General features: G+C 56.2%; 2 protein-coding genes across 3 annotated transcripts in view; one reads left to right on the top strand and one right to left on the bottom strand.

The window, feature by feature from the left end:
* LOC127586613 (rhodopsin kinase GRK1-like) overlaps positions 1 to 10,394 on the top strand; it is a 32,918-nt gene extending 22,524 nt beyond the window's left edge. For both annotated transcript variants that reach the window (XM_052044721.1, XM_052044722.1), the window contains 5 exons: positions 7,163 to 7,320; positions 7,894 to 7,977; positions 8,527 to 8,651; positions 9,044 to 9,245; positions 9,888 to 10,394. In XM_052044721.1, coding sequence (XP_051900681.1) covers positions 7,163 to 7,320; positions 7,894 to 7,977; positions 8,527 to 8,651; positions 9,044 to 9,245; positions 9,888 to 10,168 — 850 coding nt within the window. In that variant the 3' untranslated portion in view covers positions 10,169 to 10,394. The remainder of the gene's footprint in view (positions 1 to 7,162; positions 7,321 to 7,893; positions 7,978 to 8,526; positions 8,652 to 9,043; positions 9,246 to 9,887) is intronic.
* A 2,575-nt stretch (positions 10,395 to 12,969) lies between these two features.
* The window catches only part of shbg (sex hormone-binding globulin), a 27,639-nt gene continuing 21,167 nt past the window's right edge, over positions 12,970 to 19,441 (bottom strand). Inside the window, exons 9-12 of the mRNA XM_052044766.1 lie at positions 17,923 to 18,088; positions 16,793 to 16,947; positions 14,040 to 14,259; positions 12,970 to 13,215 (exon numbers count right to left, since the gene is read on the bottom strand). Coding sequence (XP_051900726.1) covers positions 13,052 to 13,215; positions 14,040 to 14,259; positions 16,793 to 16,947; positions 17,923 to 18,088 — 705 coding nt within the window. The 3' untranslated portion in view covers positions 12,970 to 13,051. The remainder of the gene's footprint in view (positions 13,216 to 14,039; positions 14,260 to 16,792; positions 16,948 to 17,922; positions 18,089 to 19,441) is intronic.

The raw sequence follows: 19,441 nt of genomic DNA, 5'->3' as shown, positions 1-19,441 counted from the left end.
CACTTACATTGGACACACGGCCCTCAGTACTGTCCTGAACCCCGTCCTCCTCTCTGAGAGGTTGTGGACCAGAGACTCCCAGGGCTCAGTGGGGATGCTGCACTTCTTCAAGGAGGCTTTGAACAGGTCCTTGAATCCTCGAGCCTGTCCACCTGGTAACGGCTTCCCATGACGGAGCTCGGGATAGTGAGATGTTGGAAATCTGGTGTGAGCCGTGTGGCCTGCCTACTAGAGGCAGGGCTCAGTGCTGGTGGGATAGGGGTTGGCCTGACGTTGGTTCCCTTACGCTGCCATTGGATTTGAAGGGATTTCCATGTGGAATGTTGGCGTGATTTCTCCTGCCCCCTGTCGGTAGCCAGGAGGCGGGGATCACAGCTGCCTGCCCTTGGAGTTGTGTTCACAGTGACCACATTCAAATAGCCCCCCCCTTCACCGTCAGCCTTCCAAACATCCTCAGGTTGACCAGTCGCCTCCTTTCTTGGTCTGGAGTTTGGAGCGTTCAGCATGGGGGTGGGGGTGTGAAGGAGAGGCGATCAGAGGAACCGCGTAACATCCTGGAACCACTGCAGACCACATGGACGCAAGACCAACACAACCCAAGCCCCAAGTGAGAAGAGAATTGACAAGGTGTAGGAGACTCAGCACCATCCCTGGGTCGGGAGTGTGTGATGGGACGGTGCGGACGGAGCTTCACCCTGTGTCTGACTCCGGGAGTGTGTGATGGGACGGTGCTGAGGGAGCTTCACCCTGTGTCTGACCCCGGGAGTGTGTGATGGGACGGTGCTGAGGGAGCTTCACCCTGTGTCTGACTCCGGGAGTGTGTGATGGGACGGTGCTGAGGGAGCTTCACCCTGTGTCTGACCCCGGGAGTGTGTGATGGGACGGTGCTGAGGGAGCTTCACCCTGTGTCTGACTCCGGGAGTGTGTGATGGGACGGTGCTGAGGGAGCTTCACCCTGTGTCTGACCCCGGGAGTGTGTGATGGGACGGTGCGGACGGAGCTTCACCCTGTGTCTGACTCCGGGAGTGTGTGATGGGACGGTGCTGAGGGAGCTTCACCCTGTGTCTGACCCCGGGAGTGTGTGATGGGACGGTGCTGAGGGAGCTTCACCCTGTGTCTGACTCCGGGAGTGTGTCATGGGACGGTGCTGAGGGAGCTTCACCCTGTCTCTGACCCCGGGAGTGTGTGATGGGACGGTGCTGAGGGAGCTTCACCCTGTGTCTGACCCCGGGAGTGTGTGATGGGACGGTGCTGAGGGAGCTTCACCCTGTGTCTGACTCCAGGAGTGTGTGATGGGACGGTGCGGAGGGAGCTTCACCCTGTGTCTGACTCCGGGAGTGTGTGATGGGACGGTGCTGAGGGAGCTTCACCCTGTGTCTGACCCCGGGAGTGTGTGATGGGACGGTGCTGAGGGAGCTTCACCCTGTGTCTGACCCCAGGAGTGTGTGATGGGATGGTGCGGAGGGAGCTTCACTCTATGTCCGACCCCGGGAGTGTGTGATGGGACGGTGTGGAGGGAGCTTCATAAGGACTTAAGAAACAGGAGCAGGAGTCAGCTATCAGGACCATCGAGCCTGCTCCGACATTCAATGAGATCATGCCTGATCTGGCCGTGGACTCAGCTCCTCCTACCTGCCTTTTCCCCATAACCCTTAATTCCCCTGCTATGCAAAAATCTATCTAACTGTGTCTTAAATACATTTAATCAGGTAGCCTCTGCTGCTTCCCTGGGCAGAGAATTCCACAGATTTACTACTCACTGGGAAAAGCAGTTCCTCCTCATTTTCGTCCTATAACTATTTCTCCGAATCCTGAGGCTATATCCCCTAGTTCTAGTCTTACCTACCAGTGGAAACAACCCTCCCGCCTCTATCTTATCTATCCCTTTCATAATTTTATATGTTTCTATAAGATCCCCTCTCATTCTTCTGAATTCCAGCAAATATAGTCCCAGGCGACTCAATCTCTCTTCATAGGCTAACCCCTTCATCTCTAGTGAACCTCCTCTGCACTGCCTCCAAAGCCAGTATATCCTTCCTCAAGTAAGGAGACCAGAACTGCACGCAGTAGTCCAGGTGTGGTCTCACCCGTACCCTGTACAGTTGCAGCATAACCTCCCTGCTCTTAAATTCAACCCCTCCAGCAATGAAGGCCAACGTTCCATTTGCCTTCTTGATAACCCGTTGCACCTGCAAACCAACCTTTTGTGATTCATTCACAAGCACTCCCAGGTCCCTCGGCACAACAGCGTGCTGCAATCTTTCACCATTTAAATAATAATCTGATCTATTTTTCTTTCCAAAGTGGATGACCTCACATTTACCAACATTGTACTCCATCTGCCAGACCCTTGCCCACTCACTTAACCCATCTCTATCTCTCTGCAGACTCTCCGCATCCTCTGCACAATTTGCTTTTCCGCTCAATTTAGTGTCATCAGCAAACTTAGACACACTACACTCGGTCTCCTCTTCCAAATCATGCATGTATATCGTGAACAGTTGTGGGCCCAGCACCGACCCCTGCGGCACCCCGCTCGCCACTGATTGCCAACCAGAGAAACACCCATTTATCCCAACTCTCTGCCTGCTATCGGTTAACCAATCCTCCATCCATGCTGATACATTACCCCCAACTCCATGCATCCTTATCTTATGGATAAGTCCTTTATGCAGCACCTTATCGAATGCCTTCTGTAAATCCAAGTATACAACATCCACCTGTTCCCCTCTATCCACTGCGCTCATCGTATCCTCAAAGAACGCCAGTAAGTTTGTCAAACAGGACCTGCCCTTCCTGAATCCACGCTGTGTCTGCCTGATGGAACCACTGCTATCCAGATGTCTTGTTATTTCTTCCTTAATGATAGCTTCAAGCATTTTCCCGACTAAAGACGTTAAGCTAACTGGCCTCCAGTTACCTGCCTTTTGCGTATATACTTTTTTAAACAGTGGTGTGACATTCGCTGTCTTCCAATCTGCAGGAACCTGCCCAGAGTTCAGAGAATGTTGGTAAATTATCACAAACGCCTCTACTATAACTTCCACCATTTCTTTCTGTACCCTGGGATGCATCCCATCAGGACCAGGGGACCTGTCTACCTTTAGGCCCACTAGTTTGCTCATCACTACCTCTTTTCGTGACAGCGTTTGTATTGAGGTCCTCACCTCCCATCGCATCCATAACATCTCTCTTTGGCATGTTAGACGTGTCCTCCACCGTGAAGACCGACACAAAATAGTCGTTCAAGGCCTCAGCCATTTCCACATTACCCGATATTAATTCTCCCTTCTCATCTTCCAGGGACCTACGTTCACTTTAGCCGCCCTTTTCCGCTTTATATAATTATAAAAACTTTCACTGTTTTTATATTTTGTGCTAGTTTACTTTCATAATCTATCTTTCCTTTCCTTATCACTTGCTGAGTGGTTCTTTGTTGCTTTCTAAAGTTTTCCCAGTCTTCCAGTTTCCCGCTAATCTTGCCGTCTTTGTATACGTGAGCTTTTAGTTTGATGGCTTCCTTTATTCCCTTAGTTATCCGTGGCTGGTTCTCCCACGCTTACTGTCCTTGCTTTTAACTGGAATATACCTTGGTTGAGCACCGTGAAAAATCTCTTTGAAAATCTTCCACTGTTCCTCAACTGTCCCACCACACAGCCTGTGTTCCCAGTCTACGCTGGGCAGCTCCTCCCTCAACCCATTGTGGTCTCCCTTATTTCGACATAATACACTGGCTTTAGATCGAACTGTTGCACACTCCATTTATATGAGAAATTCAGTCACACCATGATCACTCTTTCTAAGAGGATCCCTAACTACAAGATGGTTAACTTTACCTGTCTCATTGCGCGGGACCAGATCTAAGATAGCATTTTCCCTTGTAGGTTCACTAACATGCTGTTCAAGAAAGCTATCATGGATGCATTCTATGAAGTCTGTGTCTGACCCCGGGAGTGTGTGACGGGACGGTGCGGAGGGAGCTTCACCCTGTGTCTGACCCTGGGAGTGTGTGACGGGACGGTGTAGAGGGAGCTTCACCCTGTGTCTGACCCCGGGAGTGTGTGACGGGACGGTGTAGAGGGAGCTTCATCCTGTGTCTGACCCTGGGAGTGTGTGACAGGACGGTGTGGGGAGAGCTTCACTGTGTCTGACCCCGGGAGTGTGTGACGGGACAGTGCAGAGGGAGCTTCACCCTGTGTCTGACCCCGGGAGTGTGTGACGGGACGGTGTAGAGGGAGCTTCATCCTGTGTCTGACCCTGGGAGTGTGTGACAGGACGGTGTGGGGAGAGCTTCACTGTGTCTGACCTGTACTGTCCCAGCTGGGGACAGGGTGGGTGAAAGGGCTCCTGGCAGGAGATGGTCTCCCCTCTCAGTGACGTCACGGCATTTCCTGTGAACAGCTGCTGTCTGATAACTGACCAGCTGAGTGGCTCGGCTCAGAGAGGCTGATGTTTAAATCTTGGCCCCAGAGGCAGATTAGTGCATGGTTTAGCTCTGACGCAGACTGATCCGGATTTGCCAGTACAAAGCATGGTGTGATCATTTCAGCTGCCCCCACCTTTAATACATCCACATCAGTTCCATCTGCTAGATTTAACAGTGACTGAAACATGATTCTTTCAAAGAACCACACAGTTCCAGAGTTTAAAAAATCCCAGAACGACCTGGACTGCTGGGAGGCCAGTCAGCCCTTCAAGTCTGTGCCAGCTTTGTGATCGAGGTCTCCAACCAGCCCCTCGTCCCCTGCTCTCTCCCCACATCCCACCACCACCTCCCCTTCCAGTCTGCCCCCCACATTCCCATCAGAAGTTCCTGTTGAATCTGCTCCCACCGCCCTTCCAGGCAGTGAGGATTATTTCAAAGTCAGGATGGGGTGTGACTGTGAGAGGAATCTGTGGGTGGCAGTGTTCCCTTGCACCTACCGTCCTTGGGATACTGTGTATTGTGCACAGTTCTGGTGACCACACTGCAGAGCAGGTGTGGGGCAATACAGAGTGTGCAGAGAAATTGGCTGGGATGGTGCCTGGAACAGAGGGCTGTGGTTATAAGGAGAGGTTGGACAGCTGAGTTTGTTCTCACTGGGACTCCGAGGCTGAGGGGTAACCTTGTAGAGGTTTATAAAGTTACGAGGGGCGTAGGTAGCCGGAGTCTTCCTCACAGGGCAGGGAGTGTAGAACTGGCAGGCACAGGGTTAAGGTGAGAGGGGAGATCTGAGGGGCAGAGTTTTCACCCGGAGGGGGGTGGGTGTGTGGAACGAGCTGCCAGAGGGAGTGGGAGAGGTGGGAGAGGTTACAACTTTAAAAAGGCTTTAGGACAGGTGCGTGGGGAGGAGAGGAGCAGAGGGACATGGCATTAGCGTGGACAGGCGTCACAGTTAGCATGGATGAGCTGGGCCGAAGGGCCTGTGCCTGTGCTGTACTGCTTCATGACTCGAAGCCCTAGTCCTTGATCCTGGAGGTGATGGGTTTGGGAAGTGCTGTCGGATTCCCCTGGGGAAGTGATCCAAGGCCCTGTACGGATTTTCCGCACTGCATTCACTGTTCAGGGTTAGGGATGAGGTGCCGATCAGGTGGGGGTGCTCACCCAGGCAGGAGGAGGGTCTTCCATCGATGGGGAGAGGCCTCGTGGTGTCAGGAGGTGAGCCACCCACCACACAAGCCCCAGCCTTTGACTCGCTCTTCAGCCAGACCATTAATGGCGATCCCCGCGGAGTGCCTGGCCTTGAAGCTCGGCCGTGGTAACGCTCTTGAACGTCAAGGGAAGGTGTTGGATTCTCTCGTTGGAGATGGGCATTGCCTGGCACTTCTGTGAGGTGAATGTGTCTTACCAGCCGGGTCTGAACGTTGCCCAGGACCTGCTACATGTAGACGGACAGCTTCACCTACTGAGGAGCTGGGAATGGGATTGGACTGTGCAGTCAGTGAGCATCCCCACTCTGACCTTCTGGTGGAAGGAAGGTCATCCTTGCAGCAGCTGAGGATGGCTGAGCCCTGGGGAACTCCCCCAGTGATGTCCTGGGACTGGGGTGATTAGCCTCCAACGCCCACCCCCACCTTTCTCTGGGTGACTCCAGAGTTCTCAGCTGTTTCTTCAAGTGGAGTGAGTTGTATGGGATGGAGACTGGGCACCCAGGATATAGACCCTTCCTGAGCACCACCCTTTTTTTTCCACAAAACATTTATTCTCTAAAACCACTGCAAAAAACACCCAACATCAAATACAGCACAGCTAATACAGAAAGAAACAACTGAGCAAATACCCGCGAAACACACACAACACTACGCCCGCTACCGCCACACACAACACTTCAGATCAAAATCACATTGGAACCGTTCACGACACACGCGATCCCCCGAGGCGCCCACTGAGCGCAGAACTCAACCAGGGTGCCCGCGGAGACCGCGTGCTCCCTCTCCAAAGACACCCACACGAGCACATAAGCACGGAAGACGGGCAGGCAGGCGGACCAGCCAGAACCCTCGGCTCAGTACTGCCCCTCCCACAGTGTGACACCCCCAGTACCGCCCCTCCCATGGTATCGGAACAGAGCTGCTGCCTGTCACTTCCAGGGATCTATGTTCCACCTTGGCTGTGCGTGGGGTTTGAACGTTCTCCCTGTGACCACGTGAACTTTCCCCCGGAGGCCTGGATTCCTCCCGCATCCCAGAGACGTGCTAGTGAGTGAGACGTGCTGCCCCTGCTAGGTAGGTGTCAAAGAAAAAGAATGAAGACACACTTGGACAGGTGCAGAGATAGGAACAGTTTCGAGGGGTACCAGCCAACATGGGCAAATGGGACTGGCTGAGCTGGGCACCGTGGTCAGCATGGACAAGTTGGGCTGAAGGGCCTGTTTCTGTGGTGTTTTGCTCTCTGCCTCTGTGACTCTCTAAAGGCAAGAATAAGTTGAGAGTTGCAGGGAAACTGGAGGGAATGGGACTTGGAATGAACGATGGGTTGAATGGCCTCCCTCTGTGTTGGAATGAGGAAGGTTGGAACAGTAGGGCTGGAGGTGACTTTGACTCTCTGACCTCTGGCCAACACCTGAGGAGGGTGAGAGAGGGAACGGGACGTTCTCCAGGTCAGGTCCAGATCCAGGTAGCAGATCCGAGGGTCCTGCACCCGTCCCCTTCACCAGCTGAATCCTCTGGTTCTGCACCACAGGTTCCACATCTACAGTGTCGATGAGAAGAACCCAGGCTTCGACGAGTCGCGCGCACGTTTCTACACCGCTCAGATCATCTGCGGCCTGGAGCACCTCCACCAGCACCGCATCATCTACAGAGACCTCAAGCCCGAGAACGTTCTCCTTGACGACGGAGGTGGGTAGGGAGGCTGGGGCTCCCGGCTCACACCGTACTGCAGCCTCGAGTCTTCCCTCGTCCCACCAGCCGGCCCCCGCCACGATCTGGGATGTGGCTTAAACATCCCGTCCCACTCTGACAGGCCACATGGATGGTGGGGAAAGGGAGGGGGAGCGCCAGGTGTTGGGGGTGGGGTGGCACTGTGGTTAGTGTGGGATATCTCCAGATCAAGAATGTTGTTACAGTGCAGAGGGAGCTTCACCCTGTGTCTGGCCCCGGGAGTGTGTGACGGGACGGTGCAGAGGGAGCTTCACCCTGTGTCTGGCCCCGGGAGTGTGTGACGGGACGGTGCGGAGGGAGCCTCACCCTGTGTCCGGCCCCGGGAGTGTGTGACGGGACGGTGCGGGGGGAGCCTCACCCTGTGTCCGACCCCGGGAGTGATGAGTATACGAGATGCAGACACTTGTTGCCTCGAACACCCTTTTATACTTAGCTCCAACAACAAAGGGTTAATTCCTCTCCTGTCTGCCTTCTCCCCTTCCTGCACCCCACTCCCTCCCTCCTCTCGCCCCCCCACCCCTCCCCCCGCAGGTCACGTGCGGATATCGGACCTGGGACTGGCCACAGTGCTGAAGGAGGGTCGCGACCAGACGAAGGGCTACGCCGGCACCCCTGGTGAGTGACCCCGCTCTCACCGGGTCAGAGGGCAGCAGTGCCGACCCTGCTCCCACCGGGTCAGAGGGCAGCGGTGCCGACCCCGCTGTCTTCAGGGAGGGGCGATCCCATCACTGAGTCTTGGACACTGAGCGATCTGGGACGGCAGGAAAATGGGACTGAGGTAGAAGGACAGCCGTGGTCTTCCGTGGGGCGGGTTAGGAAGGGCAGAATGGCGTCCACCTGCTGCTATTGCTTAGAATTTATGTTCTGAGGGAGGGTCACACTGTGGGACGGGCAGTACTGAGGGAGCGTCACTGTGGGAGAGGGACCGCACGACGATTGTAAAAGATCTCATTGCGCCTGTTTTGGCTGCAAGTTGACCCCAGTGTCCTGGAGCTGACAATATTGGTGAAGCGATGTTTGTGGGATCTTGCTGTGCACGGATTGCCCTGCAGTTCCCTCCAGTGGCCGTGCTTTGGGATGTCCAGGCGGGGAGAGGCGCCTCTGCTCTCTGCCACACCCCGGCTCCCTCCCCACCTCCCTGACCCTCCGACCATCTCTCCGCAGGATTCATGGCCCCGGAGATGCTCAGAGGGGAACATTACAACTTCTCCGTGGACTACTTCACACTCGGGGTCACGCTGTACGAGATGGTGGCAGCAAAAGGGCCGTTCAGGATCCGCGGAGAGAAGGTACCGCCCACCCCAGGGTGGGCCGGAGACTGGACAACGCACTGGGTGTAGGGGGCACACGTCCTCGGGAGTGGGATACAGGCTTGTGTCTCATCCAGGGGTTCGGGGGGTTTGTGTATAGAGTAACAGGTCCCCGGGAGTGGGTTACAGCTGGGGTCTCATCCAGGGGTTCGGGGGGTTGTATGTAGAGTAACTGATGCCCGGGTGTGGGTTACAGGCTGGGATCTATCTGATCCAGGGGTTTGGGGGGTTTAAATATAGAATAACAGATCCCCGGGAGTGGTTTACAGGCTGGGGTCTGGTTGAGGTTCCAGGGTGTGCCCTGTGATGTGGGGTCCCAGGGGAAGCTGAGGGGGACTGCAGGCAGTGAGGACCATCCTCTCTTCCCTCAGGTGGAGAATCAGGAGGTGACACGGAGGATCCTGAGTGATGCAGTGCAGTATCCACCGACATTCAGCGCAGACTGTAAGGCGCTGTGTGAGGCTCTCATGGCCAAAGATGCATCCCAGAGACTCAGCTTTAAGGACGGGAACTGCTCGGAGGTGAAGAACCAGCCCTTCTTCAGCACCATCAACTGGGGCAGGCTGGAAGCAGGTAATTGATGGAGGGGGTGCTGAGGGAGCACCGCACTGTGGGAGGGGCAGTACTGAGGGAGGGTCACACTGTGGAGTGTGTCCTGGTTCACGTGCCCTTGGTGTAGACACTCCCATTGGTGTAGAGAGTTTCCATTGGTGTTCACAGTTCCCATTGGTGTAGACAGTTGCCATTGGTGATCACAGTTCCAGCAGAGCCTCCCTCCCCCATCACATGGTCCCTTCGGACCGCGTACTGACCGGTCCTGTGCCTGTAAGGGTCTGGGGACGTGCTCCCAGGAATTTATTGCGCAGGTAACAAGGAGATGTCAGAGAGCGGGCGGGAGCCACGTGTGATCCTGGGGCAGGGAATATCACGGGAGGGAGCTTATGCTGGAACTGTGTACCGCAACGTTAAACCTCCTTGTCAGCTGCACAACCTCCTGACGTTTCCTGAACAAACATCGGGTGAATGTCATTTGAGGAGCCCAGACCCACGACATGCCCCCCGCCCCCCGCCCCGACCCCCGCTGTCTGACGGGGTTCGGAAGAGCCAGCTTCCCCGCTGAATCCCTCCAGCTACAGGGAAGCTGATGTCGGTGTGGTCCCTGGCATTGACTGGGCCAATGGACAACCGATCTAACTGTTGCCACTGCTCGCACAGGTCTGGTGACACCTCCGTTCATCCCTGATCCTAAAACGGTGTACGCCAAGGACATTGGGGACGTGGGCATGTTCTCCTCGGTAAAGGGCGTGGTCATCACCGACAGCGACAAAGACTTTTACAACGAGTTCGCCTCGGGCAACATGGCCATCCCCTGGCAGGAGGAGATGATCGAGACCGGCGTCTTTGACGAGATGAACGTCTGGGGGGAAGACGGCAAGATGCTGAACGAGGTGGAGGATTCGGCCAGTAACAAGTCCGGCACATGCACCCTCCTGTGAGGGGCCGCCGGGCCGGAGGAGGGCAACGCGGAGAGAGACACACAGTCTGCACGGAGCAGGGACTAAGAGTACAGGGCGGCGCTCCCTCAGTGCGGTGCTCCCTCAGTACCGCCCCTCCCAGTGTGATGCTCAGTACCGCCGCCAGTGACGCTCGGTCAGTGTGTGACCCTCCCTGCATACCGATCCTCCCTCAGTACCGCCCCTCCCAGTGAGCAGCACTGTTGAACCGCAGCCCTCAGAGACGATGTGATTTGAATTTATTAAACGCTGATCCTGTAAACCAGCGAAACGCTGAACGGTGCAAAAATGTCCTCGGTGTTGCTGGTTTGTGGGTTTCACTGCCAGCAAACTCGACCCCTCCACCTCGCCCCTCACCTCACCCCTCACCCCGCCCCTCACCTCACCCCACCCCTCCACCCGCCCATCACCTCACCCCTCACCCCGCCCCTCACCTCACCCCACCCCTCCACCCACCCCTCACCTCGCCCCTCACCTCACCCCTCACCTCACCCCTCACCTCACCCTTCATCTCCTGTGGCATGGAGAACTGAAGGGGGCTGAGCCACCTGTTCCCGTATATCCATCCCTCAAGGGGCTGAATGTCCTCCTCCTCTCCCATCCGAGGGGCTGAATGGCCTCACATCTCCTATCTGAGGGGCGGGGTGCCGTTTGCTCAAGGATTCAGCCACAGGCTCGGTGTCCCAGGGCTCTCCCCGGGAAGGTGGATGGGATGTGGCTTTATCCCAGTCACAGGACACCTGCGGCACTGAGACGAGGTTGATCGATCAGCCGAGCCGCCCGACCCGCGATCTGAACCCCATCACACTGGCTCAGGCAGAAGAACTGCTGCCTCCCAGCTCCAGAGAGCCCGGTTCGATCCTCACCTCTGGCGCTGTCTGTGTGGAGTTTGCATGTTCTCCCTGTGAGTGCGTGGGTTTCCCCCGGGGGCTCCAGTTCCCTCCCAGTTCCACCTTTAGCAGATGGAATTTAATCCCGATAATCACCTTGGGGAACTGTCAGGAGTGCAGGACATACACCTAGAATGGGGGTTTGGGGAATATTGAGGAACAGAGACACCGTGGGTGTACAAGGATCCTCGGTGGCAGCTCAGGCAGATGGGGTGTGAAAAGGGATACTCGCCTTCATCAGCCAGGGCACAGAATATAAGAGCAGGGGTACAACAGTGTAAAACACCGGTTAGACCTCAGCCAGCGCATCACGTGCAGTCCTGGTCTCCACGCAACAGGGCAGTGCCAGGGATGGGGGTTGACCAGAGAGGCTGGGTCCGTTCGCCCCCGAGCAGAGGAGGCTGAAGTTGGAGTGGGGGGGGTGGGGGGGGAAACTGATGGGGTGTAAAACATTACCAGGGGCACAGTTAGTAGTGACCTCCTCCCACTGCAGAGGTGTCTAAACCCACAGGTAGGGGCTCAGCGGGAAGGAGAAATCTGTTCCCCAGTGGTGGGGGTGGGGAGTCTGGAACCCACTGCCTGAGGGGTCGGTGGAGGCAGAGACTCTCGCAACATTGAAGAACGTTCTGGACGAACACGGTTCCGATGCCGGAAAATGTGGTTAGCATAGGTTGGTGTTTGCTGGTCAGCACAGACAGTGGACTGGTGGCATGAGAACTGAAGCCAATGGGCATGCGTGAGAGAGGGAGCTGTCAGGGAATGGGACTGACGGGGCTGCTGTCCTGGGAGAGAGCATGGACCCTGCAGGCCGTGTCATTAACAGAACATAGAACAGTACAGCACAATACAGGCCCTTCGGCCCACAATGTTGTGCCGACCTTTAAACCTCTCCTAAGACTTTCTAACCCCTTCCTCCCACATGTCCCCCGATTTTAAATTCCTCCATATGCTTACCTAGTAACCTCTTGAATTTGACCAACGTACCTGCCTCCACCACCACCCCAGGCAGCGCATTCCATGCCCCAACCACTCTCTGGGTAAAAAAACCTTCCTCTGACATCTCCCTTGAACTTCCCACCCATTACTTTAAAGCCATGCCCTCTTGTATTGAGCATTGGTGCCCTGGGAAAGTGGCGCTGGCTGTCCACTCTATCTATTCCTCTTAATATTTTTTACACCTCTATCATGTCTCCCCTCATCCTCCTTCTCTCCAAAGAGTAAAGCCCGAGCTCCCTTAGTCTCTCATAGTGCATGCTCTCTAAACCAGGGAGCAAGGAGCTGGTAAAACCAGTGAGCAGACAACTCAGTAAAACCTCACCTCCATGGTGACCACTGAACTCGGGGTGTGCCAAGAGGTGTGGGCCTCCCAGGGCAGTGCTGCCCAGCGTCGGAGAGGAGAAATCTGTCCTCCTGATCCAGATGTGGTTCCAGACCCAACATCTGGAGCCACTGGGGGCAGGAGATGAGGAACCCCAGATGGTCCCCTCACCGGCACTGGGACACAGAGGCACCCAGCATTCAGTACAGTGAGGCCACTCTCTGGGCACTGATAGCCCAATGGCTCTGCAGGATCATCAGCAGAATGAGGCCATTCAGTCCCCATGCCTGATGCTACACCATCCAATAAGATGGTTCTCCGTGCTGCACCAGTGCTGATTCCCTCAGTATCAGTGAACCCCTGTGCTGGATGGATGGAGGTGTCCACAGCTCTCAGCAGAGAGAACTCCAAAGGTTCCGGATGAAGAAATTCCTTCTCATCGGAGGGGGTCACAGAGATGGGGAGCGGTGTAGGGGCCAGAGTGGGGTCACAGAGACGGGGGAGGGGTGTACACACACGGCGGGAAGGAGAGAGCCGCGGTAATTCCCAGAGACCCAGAGAGACAAGACTCACTGTCCATTCACAAGAGACTTTAATGTGATCGAGAGTGGGGAGGCAGACAGACTAGGGAGAGGTTGAAGATTGTGGCTGCTGTGCTCACAGATGATGTGACTGGCTAAATTTCACAGCTGGGCAGCTGTGGGTGGAGATGGCCTCGTGCACGAAGAACGCCTGGTTCAGGTCGACGGACACCCCCTGCACCTTCAGCTCCTGCATACAGCCCTGGAAGTAGAACCAATCATAGCCCAGTGTGTCCAGGGCTGGAGAACAACAGGGAAGTGGTGGGTTATTCTGCGGCTCTGAGGGTTCACCGCTGCTCATGCAGTCCCCATCGCCATCCCAACCCCTCGCCGGACCCCGATCGCAAACCACATCCCGATCAGCCCCGTCTCTGTCACCCCCTCCGGCCCCTACACCCCTCCCCGTCTCTGTCACCCCCTCCGGCCCCTACACCCCTCCCCGTCTCTGTCACCCCCTCCGGCCCCTACACCCCTCCCCGTCTCTGTCACCCCCTCCGGCCCCTACACCCCTCCCCGTCTCTGTAACCCCCTCCGGCCCCTACACCCCTCCCCGTCTCTGTCACCCCCTCCGGCCCCTACACCCCTCCCCGTCTCTGTAACCCCCTCCGGCCCCTACACCCCTCCCCGTCTCTGTCACCCCCTCCGGCCCCTACACCCCTCCCCGTCTCTGTCACCCCCTCCGGCCCCTACAACCCTCCCCGTCTCTGTCACCCCCTCCGGCCCCTACACCCCTCCCCGTCTCATCTTTAACCCCTCACCAAACTACATCCCTTCTGCCTGCACATGAGCCATCTCCCCCCGATCCCTGCACATCCATGTGCCTTTTTCACACCACTGTTGTATCTGCCTCCACCCCCACCCCTGGCAGCCCGTTCCAGGCACCACCACCCACCAACGGCCTGCCCCACTCATCCCCTTAAACCTTCCCCCTCTGAATGCCTGCCCTCCAGTGCTTGTCACTTCTGCCTAGTGGACCAGATTCGGACTGTCTCCTCGATCTTTGCCTCTGTAGCTTTACAAACTTCTCCCCTCAGCCCCCGTGGGGTGTGGGGGAGCCCACTGACCTGGCAGTCCCCCCAGGAACAGCAGGGCTTCCCCGTCGAACCAGGCAGTCCGCAGTGTGGCGATGGTGTCCTGGGTAACGGGCCGGCTCCTGCTCTGGCCGCCGATGTGTAGGGAGACCTTGCTCGCGGAGAGGCTGATGGTGACTCTCTGGCCCTCACACAGCAGACTGGGCCCTGGCAGCTGAACCAGTGTGGAGCCCCCGAGCTTCAGGCGGAATTGCTGAGGAGGACATCACAGGCTTTAGCGGGCGGGGAGTCTGGAACCTTCTGCGGGATGGTCGAGGGAGGGGTCCCAACAACATTGCCCCCCTGCCCAGCTCCCCAACCGTGATTGGTGCATCATCTGCCTCGCCAACAATAGAATCCCACCATTAGTTGGCCCACCTGTCTATATTCCTGGAAACCCGCCTCCCTAATGCCCCTCCTGCCTTGGGTGAAGGCTCCCCTCACCGACCAGCCCTGGCTCCTCTGAGCCCCCACCCCCCCCACCACCCCCACCAATCACATTGTCTCTCCCCCACCCACCAATCACCTCACCCCCCCCCCCCCACCCGAGCCCACCAAGTTCTCAATATTCCTGGGAGTGTGATTTCCCCATTTGTGGAGTCCTTCCTTGAAACCGGACCCCATCCCGATCCCCATCCCAAGCTCAGGTCCCTGGGGATGTCCGATCCCACCCAGCAGAATGGGTGGAAAAATCCTTCGGATCAACTGCAGGCGGGGAGCTATACCTCTCCTCACTTTGTCCTTCACTCCATGAACAAGCCAATCGCAGGGTCCTCGCACTCAAGAGGAGGCCATTCCACACATCGAGCCTGCGCCAGCTATATGTGTACTCACTCTGGCCTCCGTGCCACTCCCCCACTCTCTCCCCACACCCCTTGACTCCAAAGTTCTGTCTCCACCTCGAAGGTTCTGAGTGATGTGGCCTGCACAGCTCTCTGGGGCAGAAGATTCAGGAGAGGAGATATTCCTCCTCCTCGCTGCCTGTGACTCTGGAACCCTGCCCCTGGAACACCACCCCCGCCTCAGTGCCACCGTCGACCCCGCTCAGACCCTTTCATGTTTCAATGAGATCACCCCTCATTCTAAGCCCAAACCGCTCAACGTCCCTTCACACGCCAACCCCTCCCCTCCACTCCAGGGATTGGCCTTCGTCACACTCCCTCCAGCTTACATACCCCCCTCCTTCCCAGAACTGTCCACGGCGCTCCAAATTCTCCCCATCACCCAGGAGCGGCCGAGAGCTGGGACAAAGTCACAGATCCGACTTCTTCCCGGTGATCCTGTTCCGACGCGCAGGATCACAGGGGGCTGCAGAGGGTTGTAGACTCAGCCAGCTCCATCACAGGCACAACCCTCCCCACCATCAAGGACATCTTCAGGAGGCGGTGCCTCCGGAAGGCAGCATCCATCACTGAGGACCCTCACCACCCGGGACATGCCCTCATCTCACTACTACCATCGGGGAGGAGGTACAGGAGCCTGAAGACCCACACTTTTGAGGGTAGGCACGGTAGTGTAGCGGTTAGTGTAACGCTTTACAGCGCCAGCGACCCAGGTTCAATTCCAGCCACTGTCTGCAAGGAGTTTGAACGTTCTCCCCGTGTCTGCGTGGGTTTCCTCCGGGTGCTCCGGTTTCCTCCCATATTCCAAAAATGTACAGATTAGGAAGTTGTGGGCGTGCTATGTTGGCGCCGGAAGCGTGGTGACACCTGCGGGCTGCCCCCAGAACACTCTACGCAAAAGACGTATTTCACTGTGTGTTTCGATGTACATGTGACTAATAAAGATATCTGATCAACGATTCAGGAACAGCTTCTTCCCCTCTGCCGTCAGATTTCTGAACCGTCCTTGAACCCATGAACACCTCATCGTTCCTTTTTGTCTGCACTGTTTATTTATTTTGTAATTTATATTAATTTTATGTCTTTGCGCTGCACTGCTGCCACAAAACAACACATTTCACGCCATGTGTCAGTGGTACTAAACCTGACTCTGATTCTTAGTGTGGGTGGAGTCACAAAGGGACCTCAGTCTAACCCAGTGCAGGGGGTGCACAGTTACTGATCTGAAAGTCCTCTGTCTGCGGCACTGTGGGAGAAGCTGGGAGCACCCTGTCAGTGAGGGGTGGGGTTGTGCCAGAGGACTCACCTCTCCCCCACCTCCCTACCCCCTCCGTCCCCAAGCAGTGAGAACATAGAACACAGAACAGTACAGCACAGGAACAGGCCCTTCGGCCCATTGTGTCTGTGCCGAACACGATGCCAAATTAAACTAAATCCCATCTGCCTGCACACGATCCACATCCCTCTGCTCCCTGCACATTCATGTGTCTAAAGGCCTCTTAAACACCTCTATTGTATCTGCCTCCACCCCCACCCCTAGCAGCCCACTCCAGGCACCCACCGCTCTCTGTGTAAGAAAATTGCCCCCCATATCTCCCTTAAACTGTCCCCTCTCACCTTAAATGCATGTCCTCTGGTTTTTGAAATCCCTACCCTGGTAGACACAGAGACTGCAGACACTGGAATCTGGAGCAATGACCAATCTGCTGGAGGACCTCAGTGGGTCGAGCAGTGTCTGTGGGGAGAAGGAATTGTCCACGTTCGTCCTTTCCCCCCACAGATGCTGCTCGGCCCACTGAGTTCCTCTGGCAGATTGTTAGTTACACTGACTGTGTAACCTGCCTGCCCCTCCTGTACGCCTGGCAAGGGTCTTCTTCCTGCGATCACGTCGGGAACACAACTCACCTCCTGCCTGTTCTTCTGAACAAAGTCCAGCTGCAGCAGAGGTATGTAGGTCTGGGACAAAATGGCCAACACCACCCCGCTGTGTTTGGAGGGACGGATCAGAGCCTCAAACCTCAGAGACCAGTCCTCCTGGGACTCTGAATCATTTTGGAAACCTGGCGAAGAAAATCCAGTGTCACCCACCGGGAGAGCACCTTACACCCCTCCACCGCATCACGGTCGGGATGTCCCACAGACAAACAAGATCTCCTACCGGTGCCAGATTTATTTCCCATCCCTAATTACCCCTGAACTGTGAAGGCAGATGGGGGGAGGTCTGGGTCGGATCAGACAAGGTTGGCAGGTTTTCTTCCCCAAGGATATTAATGGACAGGGTGTGTTCTTACCAGAGGCTGCTAGTTCTGTGGTCACCATTACTGAATCCAACTGTTATCTATTACAGATTTATTTAACTACTTGAATTTAAATTCCCCAGCTGCCTGACGGGATTCAAACTGTTGGCTCTGGAACAGTTGGTCTAGATCTCTGACTGCTGGTTCAGTACACCACCACACCCACGGTTCACGGTGGCACAGGGGATACAGCCACTGCCTCACTGCTCCAGAGACCCAGTGTGTGTGAGTCTGTGTGTGTGTGTGTGTGTGTGTGTGTGTGTGTGTGTGTGTGTGTGTGTGTGGTGTGTGTGTGTGTGTGTGAGTCTGTGTGTGTGTGTGTGTGTGTGTGTGTGTAATCCCTTGGGTTATTTAAATTAGTAATTGGTAGTTGGTTTATTATTGTCACATGTACCGAGATACGGTGAAAAGCTTTTGTGTGCGTGCCATGCAGACAGATCATTCCGTACGTCAGTACATCGAGGTTGTAAAAAGGAAAACAGAAAGCAGAATGTAGTGTCACAGTTACAGAGAAAGTGCAGTGAGGGCAGACAATGAGGTCGTAACGGGGTAGATCGGGAGATCAGGAGTTCATCTTTAACGTGGCAGGGTGAGTGTGGACGGTGAGCCCAGGGCAATTACCCCTGACCCCCACCCCCCCAAGCTCAGGCCCCATCTTTTGGTGGTGTTGCCCGGCGACCCCGGCCACCCCACGGCTCATCAATGGACATTTGCCAAGAAGATGGAGAATTCCCTTACCGCTGGTCTTGAACGTTGCCGTTCCCATTCCCGGGAAAAAGGTTCCCGGCATGATGTTGGTTGGACATTGGATGTTGGGGTTACTGGCCACCTCCTTAGCCAACCACGAGGTATTTTGCTGCAGCCAATCCCAGTTGGTGATACAGGCATCCAATCGGTCCTTGAGCTGAAGGGGTTAAGGCCAAGGTTCAGTCCCCGGGATCACTCACTTCTCATCCTTTGACCTGTGACCTCCAATACTGCCCCATTGCCAACCCCAACCTCTCCCCAACCCCTGCTGTCCTAGCTCCCTCCCTCTGGGGGAAAGTATACGTTACAGCACAGGACGAGGCCACTCAGCACATTGAACTCATGCCGGCTCTGTGATCAAGCTCTCCAACCATCCCCTCCCCACTCCCTCTCCACATCCCGGCACGTTCCCCCTTCCCGTGACTCCCCCCCCCCCCCCCACTTCCCTTCAGAAGTTCCTGTTGAATCCGGTCCCACCGCCCCTCCAGGCAGCGCGTTCCCGATCACAACAACTCGCTGCGGAGAAACGTTCCCCTCCTCCCCCTCTGGTTCATCTGCCCACCCCCTTCACCGTGTCCCCCGGGCACCCACCCTCCTGCCCCGGGAACAGTTCCCCCTCATTCACTCCCTGTCCCAACCCTCCCTGATTCCCAACGTCTCCATTAAACCTCCCCTGAACCTGCTCTGAGGGAGCAGCCCCAGTCCCCCAGTCTCCCCCGTAGAGCCGAAGCCCCCCTTCCCTGGAGCCACAAGACACTGGAGGAACTCAGGGGGCAGGCAACATCTGTGGGGGGGAGACGGACAGTCGACGTTTCCAGCCGAGACCCTTCGTCGGCGTCTAAAGCCACTGCCTCACACACTCAGTTCCTCCGGCATCTCATGTGTTGCTCCAGATTCTAGCATCTACCGTCGCCCAGTCCTCCCTGGGACTGTCCCAGGAAATGCTGCTCCCTCCCCTCCTGTTCCTTCCAGTCCAGGATGTCCTGTGATGAAGGGGCTTCTGAAGAATTTGGCAATAACTGTTGATGAGGTCAGGGATTCTTCATGTTCAAATCGTACGCTGGTGGGACCAGGACTTGTGTCCAGCACCCGGCTCCTCACACCCTCTGCCCAACACTTAAACTGTTTACTTTACCCCTTCTCTATCTGCGTCACCTGGATCATCGCCTCTCTGTCCCCCTCACCTGTCCCCTCACCTGTCCCCTCACCTGTCCCATCACCTGTCTGCCTCACCTGTCCCCCTCACCTGTCCCCCTCACCTGTCTGCCTCACCTGTCCCCTCACCTGTCTGCCTCACCTGTCTGCCTCACCTGTCCCCTCACCTGTCCCCTCACCTGTCCGTCTCACCTGTCTGCCTCACCTGTCCCCTCACCTGTCCCCCTCACCTGTCTCCCTCACCTGTCCATCTCACCTGTCTCCCTCACCTGTCCCCTCACCTGTCCCCTCACCTGTACCCCTCACCCCTCACCACCTGTCCTCCTCTCCTGTCCCCCTCACCTTCCCCCAACCT

The sequence above is a fragment of the Pristis pectinata genome, chromosome 37, assembly GCF_009764475.1.
Source record: "Pristis pectinata isolate sPriPec2 chromosome 37, sPriPec2.1.pri, whole genome shotgun sequence".
In the NCBI taxonomy this organism is placed as follows: Eukaryota; Metazoa; Chordata; class Chondrichthyes; order Rhinopristiformes; family Pristidae; genus Pristis; species Pristis pectinata.
This window is presented reverse-complemented; position numbering and strand designations above follow the sequence as displayed.